The following is an 11,386-nucleotide window of genomic DNA, read 5'->3' as shown; positions in this document are numbered from 1 at the left end:
TTTCTGAAGGATCTTGTGACACTGAAGACTGGAGTAATGATGCTGAAAATTTAGCGCTGCGTCACAGAAATAAAGTATACTTTAAAAGTATATCAAAATAGGAAACCAACACAATATTACTGTTTTTTGCATGTTTGATCAAATAAATACAGCCTTGATGAGCATAAGAGCCTCCATTAAAAAACATTAAAAATCTTACTGATCCCAAGCTTTTGAATGGCAGTGCACATATTTAGTACATCAAATCGCAATATTATGATTACAAAAAAAACACCCCACTAAAAGTAGTTCCAGTGTCCATTGCTGTAAAGTTTAAAATATTCTCTGAACTATGTAAACACAGTACTGTTTTAAGGCTAACTAACATTTCTAACAGACTATTATTTAAAACACTAAAAGTATTACGTTTTATAAATGATTAACAAGTATGAAATGAACATGTAATAACCATGTAGTAAAAATAAATATTATTGCTACTTAAGATAACTTATTTTCTTGTTCTTATCCTTGTCCATAGATCTCAGCTCAACCATACAACTGATTCATGGAATGTTTTCATTTAAAAAATATATTTTAGTTTTATTGATCAAATCAAGACAGTACTAATTTTAAGCAAATAAAAATATTGAACATTCAACATTTGCAATACTATTTATGGCATTAAAAAAGCAAAATGCAATAGGCCTAATATAGAAAAGGAAAATACACTATTTACAGCCTAAAAACAAGAGAGCATTTTCAACACTGACTAAACGAGAAACATCAGCTAATGTTCACGGTGACGAGGAAAGAGCTGTTGGTTTTTTCTCTTCTGTCATATCTTGTGTTTTAAAGGGGAGGGTTGTGTGAGGGATACCACATTACAGAACTACTCAGCAGGGGGATCACCTTTTTAATGTTATAAAGAGAGAATTTATTTACAAACAGAGTTAAACAGAGTTTGTTAGAACAAAAATTCCACAAAAAGGGGAAAGGTTCATTTCAGCATCCAATTGAGCTGTCTCTAAACCCTTCTAAACCAGAATACGGTAATATCATTGTTAGATTTAGTCAACTGTCCTGGTTCTCTTCCAGCCTGCACATCTGGCCCTGCTCACCATCAAGATATTTGACCATGGCATATTTTTTGCGCACAAGATTCTTACTGGTTTAGAGTTTGCTCAAGAACTAGTATGCTCTGATTGGCCTTTCACCATAGAGCTCTTAAGAATCATGAACTTATTCAAATTTGCATTTGCTCTGGCCAAATTGCTTGAATGGGGTAAGATTTGCAGGCAGAAGAAAATCAATGCCAATCAAAGGTTTCCAAGCCAACCGTTAAAAACGTCCATAAGCAATACTCATTCTTGATATTTGCAAAACACTGTCTTAACGTCTTTGTTAATGTTGTATAATGCTGAATTAGTGTCAGCGTTAGCTAGATAAGCACAGATTGATGGCTTGTCACAAAGCACATCACTTCTGGGTTATGACCCCCAACTGTTGGATAGTTCATGCATTTTGGCACACTGAGGAGTTAATTACCCATGAGTCTCCACCCCATAACTCCCAGTTCCCCACATTGAAGTTGCGAGGTCCACCTACTTTCCCCGGGAAAGAATTTGAGCGCTACATCAGTGAAACCGAGAAAAAAGAACAATCGTAATCCATGAGGACCAAAACATTAAGAAGACTATTTGAATTTGAATTAGCACCATTGAGCGCTATAAATTTAAGAGTGCACAGGTGTTTGGGTCCAGTAATGGAGAGATGTGGAAAGTTGAGAGAAATTATGACATTTGAAAACATCAGCGGTCTAAATGCCTAGCTTTGTTTCTTTGGGTAAGAACACTAAAAATTAGGGGTGCGAACATGTAATATGGTAGCTACACAGCAAAAATAAATAAATAAGCTGCTGCTAAGCTGCTAACAGTGTACATGGATACTAGTTAATCACTTTTGTGCAGTGTATTTAACTACTAAATTACATGAATATTTGAATTCATACAATTCAAATATTTTGATACAATACACAATTATTAAATCATACAAATGTAATGAAGTAAAATCAAAAATGTGTCAGAAGTGGTGGAATCGGGATTTGGTGAAAACTAAAAAGTCAATAAATGAATTTTAGGTAATAAAGGAAAGTGTAAAAAAAAAACTGGGTATTACATATCATAATATAATAGACTGTGAAATTCCATAACTGATGCATTGAACTGTCATTGTCAGATCAATGCATGGCATAACACCAGAGGCGGACAGTAGTGAAGTATTTTTACTTTACTCAAGTAAATTTTAAATTATTTGTAGTTTATCAGAGTGTTTTTCTTTGGAAAACTTTTACTTCACTACATTCCAAAGCATAATGTCTTACTTTTTACTGCACTACATTTCATAAATAAAAGTTGTTGTTTGTTTTACCTTTCATACTTAAGAACATTAAAAATGTAGTACTTTCTCGTACTCAAGTAAATCTTTCAATTACTTTTACTTGAGTAAACGAAAGAAAGTAATAGATTTCTAATGTAATTAAGTATTAAATTATATTTAATATGAAACGTAGTGCAGTAAAAAGTGCAATATTATGCTTTGGAATGTTGTGAAGTAAAGTTTTCTAAAGAAAACCACTCTGATAAAGTACTGACACTTGAAAAGTACTTTTACAGCAGAGTAAAAATACTTCACTACTGTCCGCCTCTGCATAACACTGACACATTTTACACCCCTACTGATCATATCATCGGTATGTAATTCCATGAAATGTGTATGTGAAACTGGAGGTAGTTTGTATAACTGAAAGAAACTGAACAAACAGAGCAGACAACTCAGCATTACGAAAATGCAACACTGAGACAAAACATAGACGCTTACATAACCACCTAAAACAGCTTGCTCTAGAGATGTCACAAGTCAATAACAAAACTGAAAAGATACTATTTTACCAGTTATTAAATAGTGTCAATTCCACACAATTTCCATGACAGTTGCATGCCATTATGGTACATGCCGTTATTTTAATTCAATTTCTTACAGAGATAGTTTAACCAAAAAATGAAGATGCGGTCATCATTTACTGCTCATTTAATTCCAAACCCAATTTGACTTTGGTTAATTTTCGAAACACAAATGAAGATATTTATGAAACTTGAGAGATTTCTGTCCCTCCTTTGAAAGTCTAAGTACCCCAAAAAAAGAGTAATGAGGATCAGTAAACGATGAAAGAATGATCATTTTTGGGTGAACTATCCCTTTAATGATCATGAAAACTTAAAGGAGTCCCAGTAATGGAACTTCATTGGTTTTAATCGTCAGATTTCACTGATATTGGTAACATTTTGGTATTGTGACAACCCTAGCTTGTTCATTCAGTATCTACATATTTTAAGCAGCTGTAAGCCGACTACAAAGAACAGGACTTTGCACTGAGATATTAAGTTTTTTTTATAGAGATTAGTGATTCTGAGAGAAATATTCTGCGCTTAAACAACAGTAACAGAGTTTTAATCAGAGTGAAATGTCAGCAAATAACCCCATAGATACAATCATACCTTGCTAGTGGAGGCCTTGTATGTCGTCTTCAGCTTTTGGGAAAGTTGACTTGTGCTGTGACTTGCTGTGCACAAGAAATTACAAGATTATTAGTGAAAAATACGATAAATTATACATAACACTGTTAGGTTTTAAGTTTTCAATTTCATCCACACCAGGTTTCAATGTTTTAAGTTTTCAAGTTCTTCCAAACCAGACTAGAAAAACCATTTTTATGGACCTCACTTTTTTTACAAGAGCATTGTCAAGCTCAAACAAAAAAGGGCCCCATTCTACTGTAAATGTTTGTCTAAGTAGAATATATGGCGATATGATTGTATGTTCCTGTTAGAAATGGGTGTAGCTGAAACAGTCAAACCACTTAATTAAAGAAGAAGGTGTCCACAAACATCTGGCCATGCAGATCTACTGATAAATCAATAGCAAACTGCACTTAAAACATCATCATGTCATGTGAGGACATAGCTTTAGGCACAACGTTAACAAATTATTCTCCCTGAATCATCAAAAAAAACAATGTCATTATTTATTCAAAAGCTTGTTTAATGATCTGATATAATGAATGCAGAAATGAAACAAAAGCTAAATGTCAGTTTTGTTTTGCATGTACCTTTTGTTTTCAGGGCTCCTTTGCTCAGATCGCCGCCATCAACAGTCTGTCCTTCTCCAGCCAAACGTTCGTTTAGAGATTCAATCTCTCTCCGCACTGCACAAGAACAGAGCGTATGATATGGCGGTCGCTGATAAACTGAGCAAATCACTGATTGCGTCACATTTACAAACTATGTAAGGGATAACGTACATTCAAATAAACCCAACAGTTTGATGAGGACCCACGTCACCCTGAAGGAGTTTATACCTCGATACTGACTGTACATTAATCTGCTTGTTACATGGCAACTTACAATTTAAATTATACATTCATTATTTAATACAAATCAATTGTAATACCGAAAACAATTAAGGATTCAGATCTTGAGAATGCTGTGAGAATGCTACTTACTTAGCATAAGATGACTGCTCAATTAAAACCAGTTCTTCTTCATGTGCAAGGACTGTGTTGTCACCATTAAATTAAATATAGTAAGTCATGTAAACAGAGTCCAGACGTGAAAAAAGCATGTTAACTATGTTGGAAGCTAATTGGTACTACTCACAATCTAAGTTTTCAATGTAGAGATTTTCAAACTCCCGTTCAATCTGTCCAAACAGGTCCAGTAAGTTACTCCTTAAGGCCATCGGCAACTTGGAGTCCTAGATATTGAATCAAATAATCCATGTTACACATACTCAGAGAATGCGTCATCAAAATGCCTTCAAACTTAAATTACAACAAATGAGAAATGCGGATTTTGCACTGTTCTACTTTGTACATTCTAACTATTTAAAAATAATGTTAACACATAAAAATAAACTACTAAAACACAAGAAATGTTGAAGGGATCGGATTCTATTGGTGGGATGTAATCTGGCAGATGGCAACCAATAGAACAACAGTAATCCCTATTGGAATAATGCCCAAAACAAAAAGGAATTTTCTAATGGTTCTTTGGATTTGAGACTTTAGTCTTTGCAACTTTACAGATCTTCTTTATGCACCAAGAGCTTGTAACACTCCAAAGAGAAAGGAAAAATTGAAATCGCACCATATGACCCCTTTAATTTCTTGCTGCTCTGAAACCTTACATTTAAACATTTATATTAAATATCATGCTGCTATAAAATCTTTCAAAAAAAAAACAACTTAATGGTTATGTTAATGTTAATGTTTACCTAAACTTTGCGTAAAATATCTTGCTGTTCTACAGGCTTTTCAGCCTCAGTACAGATAATTTCTGTCCTAAATGTATAATTTATTTTTGAGACAGAGAGTAACCAAATATTACTAATGATTGAAAACAACTGACAGAAAATAATCACAACAAAATCTGAAAAAGTAAAAAAGTAAAGATCTCTATTCAAAAACATAACTAATCTACCAAATCAACTTACCTCCATTATCAAAGATAAGAAGTTCCAAGTAAAGTCTTTCAGCCTGATTAAAACTACACAAAGAAAAGCAATCCACAAACAAACATTGCTGTTGTGTTGTTTAGACTAGCTATGTCCATATTAACTACTCCAGGACAACAGTAAACCAATGAGAACAGTGTAAAAGTGAAGTCAACTGTTCTCCATTCTATCAGTACCACATGTACTTATGTGTCAGAGAGAGAGAGAGAGAGAGAGAGGCGGCAATTAACAAACAACAGCTTGTCGTCTATTCTTATAAACCTGCTCAATCCTAAAACTTGTGGTCACCATAGCAACTGGACATAATGACAGCATTGAGAGGGTGAAAGGCGGTATAGTCTAAATCCAGTGAACGGTTTACAGTAGGGACTGTCAATCAGAAATGACCCTACAGAGGAATAGACGGAACAATCGAACCCCAGCGTGGGCCGCTCTTTAAAAATGGATGAGGCTATAGACCATAGAAGAGTACAAACCATAGATACCCTCCAAGGAGTATCAATAAAACAGATAACCAAATGGCATCATGTCTCAAGTCTGACATTAGTTAGACTACTCTTAAAGGGGTCATATGACACGATTTCATGTTTTCCTTTGTCTTTGGAGTGTTACAAGCAGTTTGTGCATTTATAAGATTTGTAAAGTCACAAAGATGAACGTCTCAAACCCAAAGAGATATTCTTCATAAAAGTTAAGACTCATCCACGCCTACCTAAAACGCCTCATTGAAACACACCCCAACAAATCTACGTCACTTTGTGGGAAGATTTGCATAACACCGCCCAAATGTATAATGCAAAGAAAGAAGGCATAACTTTTATTCTCACTGTAGTATTATTGCCGCTGCCGCCATGTCGTGGAGACGCTGTGTGTTTCCAAATATGGTAAGGGGTGTAACACCTCTGTCACGCGCTTGAGGTATTCGGCCAATCACAACACACTGGATAGCTGGCCAATCAGAGCACACCTCGCTTTTCAGAATGATGAGCTTTGTTAAAATCGATGCGTTTCAGAAAGGCGGGGCAGAGAGGAGCAACAATAATGTACAGTATGTGGAAAAGAATGTAGTTTTTGAACCCTAAACCACGTAAAAACATTGCATTACACCAAATACACAAAATAATGCTCTTTTTAGCAACATCATATGGCCCCTTTAAGACTTTAATTTTAACATTTTGTTCAAAATAATGTATGAAAACTTTTCAGGAACATGTAATAAACAAAGTACGTTTTTGAACTTAAACTGATAAAGAACTTCATTTGAATGGGAAAACTGACAATTGTAATTGACATGAGTACAGGCCGCTCTTATCACTGACGTACTCCAGTAATGTTTGCGTAAGGAATGTGCGTCGATAACAGACTCATTTAGGACAAACGTTGTGTGTTAGAGGATGTAAATTCCTGGGATACGTTACAGTACCAAACAATGACAAAACTACTCATTGACAGAAATACTTAACTCATGTCATTTGTTCACCAGGTATAATATGGACTTTGAATGTGACATTTAATTTGTATGACACCAGTATTCAAACTCCTTTCCATTCTTCCAAACCAGAATCACTCTCAATAAAGACACTGATCCAGTGTTATTACAGTGTTATTATTTCTATTTTATGTACAATTTGTCTTTCAATTCAGTTTATTTTTTGTTATTTGTTAGTTTTACTTTTGGATTTCAGTATTCTAGGGATGTCAAAGTTAATAAATTTTTATATTAATTTATTAATTTAAATATGTTTATTGTTTTTATTTTCAGGGCCAGAAATTAGTTTTTCAGTGTTATCTAGCAGCATTTTTTGTTTCCAATGTTATAATACACCTAGAATGAAAATGTTAAATTTTAATTAATTTGTGGTCATTTGAATTTTATTTCATTACTTTTATTTTACTTTTGCTGTTCCTTATGTGTTTTTTTTTTAAGAAAAAAAATTTGTTGAAAAAAACATATTTGTTGTTTCCATAATAACACTTAATCAATCAATCAATCAACATTGGCTTCCTGCAACACTGAACATGTCTGATACACTGTCTCCTGAAACAGTTGAGATAATAATAATAAAAATAATATTTCTATTTTATTTACAATTCGTCTTTTCAATTTATACATATATAATTATATATTTATATACATGTAATCTAGTAGCATTTTTGCATTTTTAATGTAAGTGGGTTGTAGGCATTTCCAACTTTATAAGACAGAATGAAAACCTAGAATTAAAATGAATTTATGGCCATTTTAATTTTATTTCATTACTTAGTTTTGGAGAAAAAAAATGCATTTTATTTTACTTTTTGAATTCCTGATAATTTTTTATTTTTATTTTTTTAGATATATAAAATGTCACCGTCCCACCTGTGGGACGCTTGGCGCTCTTTTTTTTGTTGTCCTTTTTCTCTATCAAATCTTTTAGTAATCATCATAAATCATATATCATTTGAAAGCTTAGAAACCCAAGATTCATCCTGTGAAAACCATTTTGAAATCGGACATTGCTTTACCATGGAAATGGTACTTTAAAACCTTTTGGCTGTCTCCTCCACCCTTAGTGGGCGGTGTCAAGTGTCATATTACAAAATGCATTACGGTCTTTTAGAATCAAACCTTTTTATAATCTTGACAAAAAACATATCATTGGAGAGGTCTGAGTCTCAGGATTCCATATTTGGTGATAGAAGTAATATTGACAGAGAAATCTAGACATTTGTGACAGAAAAATGCATTAAAAAAATTCAATTTTTGAATTTGGATGGCACCCGGTGGCTGTTTATGGTATAGCGCCCTAAATAAAATCTCACAGGAACCTCAATTTTTTTCATATCAACTTCAAATTTGGAACATAACTTATTTAGACATAAGGCTTTAATTTTATACCAATTTTAGAGTAAAACCTGTTATGTAAAATATTTATTATATATAAAATAAAATTAATATAGTGCATTTTCTTTACAGTAAATTTAAACTACCATAACTTTTTGATACTTTAATTTTTTGAAAAAAAATCCACTTTTGCGATAATCTGCTGATTTTCTTCTTTAAAAAGAGACCAACCTTATGTCTGTATTCCAAAGTGTTCATAAATTACAACAATTTAAGTTTGGATAGTGCAACTGCATGCCTATTTTAAAAAATGTGGGGTGACAGTTAAGGGGTTAAGAAAAAAAAAATGTTATTTACTTTTTGGATTTTTCCATAATAACACTTAGTTAATCAATCAACTTTGGCTTCCTGGAAATGTAATATGTCTAAAATACATAATGTCCTGAAACATTTTTCTTTTTAAAATTCAACTAAATTCTAAAACAATAGCAAATTGTTCAAAAACAACATGACACGTGTTTACACGGATACTTCAATATCCCAGCTGTCATGATTTGGTGGTTACCAAAAAAAAATAATTTGTTTTACAAACAATGTCACAGAACTGGCTTTGTGTCATTCTTGACTGTTCACCTGGGCATGGCAGCACGCTCACACAATAGAGTTCATCAAATGAAAACCACGAACTTCAAAAACCGGGATCTATACGTGCTCATGCGAGTTTCAGAAACAAAGAGAAAAAACAACGTACCTGTCCCTCCAGCATGTCTCTCTGCATGCCTGGCCTGTCCTGCTCGGTGCTGTTGGTCCTCCTAATGGAGAGACTGTGCGACTTGCGCTTCTGTTTGACTTGACGGGCGGCTGCGCTGTTTCCACTTTCAACAGGCATCACTCCTCAGTGACGTCCCTCTACGCACTTCCTACCTGAAACTGAGCAATCAAACGGCAGGGTTGGCCTCATCCTACAGCAATGGAGGAGTAGAATGTGTCCTTTGTTGGACACTATGCTGCATACACTATTTCTGTATGTGATGTGTAAATAACAAGTTAAACATTGAGGGAGGAAACTTAAAGTAAGCCTTTGTTGATGACATACTGGAGGTATATGTTGTCTTTACTAGGGGTGTAGGTTGATTTAATGCTAGTTAAGCATACATCATAATAAAATTGAAATGTTCAAAAGAAGCTGATGTAAAACTCGAATAGAAATGTCAAGATGAATCTAATAAAATGTCCAGGACATTTATTTTTTTTTTTCACAGTGAAATACGTCCTGGACATTTTTGACAGTATATATAGGCTTATATATTGTAAAAAAAAAAAAAAATTAATTAATGTTTGAAAATAATGATTTTTTTTCGCATTACAGAAACAAAGATTTTTGCTTCACAGTATTTTTCCTCACACTGCTGTAGTGAAATGTTTTACTATTATTTCCTTACAATATTAAGAATTGGATCTTCTTATACTGCATTAACAAACAAAAAAATCATATTACAATAACAAGAACATAAGAAGAAATTAGCTTCATTATCATGAAAGTGATCATTAAGATTTTTGCATTATTGACATTTTCTTAATGCAAAATATAATTTCTTTTTTTCTTGTCTTTTTGGAGTAAAATATGACTTGGACATTCCTTTTGAAAACCCATCATATTTGCATTTTTAGATGAAGCGATGGATGTTATTTTAATGTAAAAGGAATATGTTAAGCGAGTTCATGAAGTGTTAAATGAAAAGTTAAATCTCAGGCGAGCAGGCCATTATCCACAATAACATACAACAGAAATGTTAATGTCAGCCTGAGCATCTTAACAAGTCATAAAAAAGAAAAACATAATGCTAAATAAAGGGCATGCAAAATAAAAATACAAATACCAGCCATGGAGTGATGAAGAAGATCTCAACAGGAAGCCCAGGGTCGCACTCCAGCACTGAACACAAAACAACACCATCTATCGGTTCACAAACATGACAATGAAGAGAGGACAAGCTGCAGGCATGGAGTGACAGCATTCTCACAACCTAAAATAACAGAGAGGAGGTGGACGGATGGAGCAGGTAAAACAGACAAGTTTGAGCTGAAGGGGTTAGCATGTATGAACAACTCATGAAAGAAAAAAAACATGCATGAAGTATATGCACCTGCAGCATCATGCAGTTCTGTCATGCAAACTGTTGTGTTGGATGCAATTCTTCCCAGATAGAAATCATTACATTAGTTGCATCCCAAACGACGCACTATACAGCACACTATGCACTCCGCCGTGTAGGCTAGTGTATGAAGTTTATAAGGTTATTTCATCATTCATAGCATGATAGCCCCTTTGTTTTTGAGATGGAGAGAATATTACATTTTTGATGAAAGAAAGATTACAAACTAATTTTTTTTGGGTTCTGGAATAATATTTACTTATAAATAGTTCATAGGAAGACAAGCAATAAATAGAAAATGAATATCAATTTTGATTTCAAGTTGACAAAATAAAACATGATCCTAGTGAAATTTAAATTTAAAAGAAACATATCATGGGAAACAACAGTTATGTTGCTGTTATGAAATAAAAACGTTTGATGTACTACACAGACGAACTCCAATTAATATACTATGATAGTACCATTGTATACACACACACACACACCATGTCTCAACACTACCATGTAAACAATGTCATGGTATATTGTCCAAAAATGGCAATATGGAAGTAGCATGATGTTTCTTCATACGTTTTAACGTGTTTTACAACGTACAACTTCCTGCAGATCACTTATGAAAACATATGACTGCCACAACGTCAAAAAATGTCATCTTTTATTATTATTGTCTCACAACGTATAAAATCCCTGAATCTCACACACACACACACACACACACACACACAAAATGGGAGATATATCATACAGTTCCAGAATCCAGCGAAATGATCTGATCTGATCTGATCATATACACACACACACACACACACACATACATACATACATACATACATACATACACACACACACACATACA

The 11,386-nt window shown here is 33.7% G+C and overlaps 1 protein-coding gene across 1 annotated transcript in view; it reads right to left on the bottom strand.

Moving 5' to 3' along the window:
• LOC107713999 (WD repeat-containing protein 37-like) overlaps nucleotides 1-11,386 on the bottom strand; it is a 42,478-nt gene that overhangs the window by 30,333 nt on the left and 759 nt on the right. The window contains exons 2-7 of the mRNA XM_016519691.1: nucleotides 10,252-10,307; nucleotides 9,123-9,301; nucleotides 4,692-4,788; nucleotides 4,145-4,240; nucleotides 3,534-3,598; nucleotides 1,525-1,608 (exon numbers count right to left, since the gene is read on the bottom strand). Of these exons, the coding sequence (XP_016375177.1) occupies nucleotides 1,525-1,608; nucleotides 3,534-3,598; nucleotides 4,145-4,240; nucleotides 4,692-4,788; nucleotides 9,123-9,260 (480 nt within the window). The 5' untranslated portion in view covers nucleotides 9,261-9,301; nucleotides 10,252-10,307. The remainder of the gene's footprint in view (nucleotides 1-1,524; nucleotides 1,609-3,533; nucleotides 3,599-4,144; nucleotides 4,241-4,691; nucleotides 4,789-9,122; nucleotides 9,302-10,251; nucleotides 10,308-11,386) is intronic.

This window comes from Sinocyclocheilus rhinocerous, unplaced genomic scaffold (assembly GCF_001515625.1).
Source record: "Sinocyclocheilus rhinocerous isolate Xijiao unplaced genomic scaffold, SAMN03320098_v1.1 scaffold642, whole genome shotgun sequence".
NCBI classification, from domain to species: Eukaryota; Metazoa; Chordata; class Actinopteri; order Cypriniformes; family Cyprinidae; genus Sinocyclocheilus; species Sinocyclocheilus rhinocerous.
Note: the sequence above shows the minus strand (reverse complement) of the source record. Positions and strands in the feature narration are given on the sequence as shown.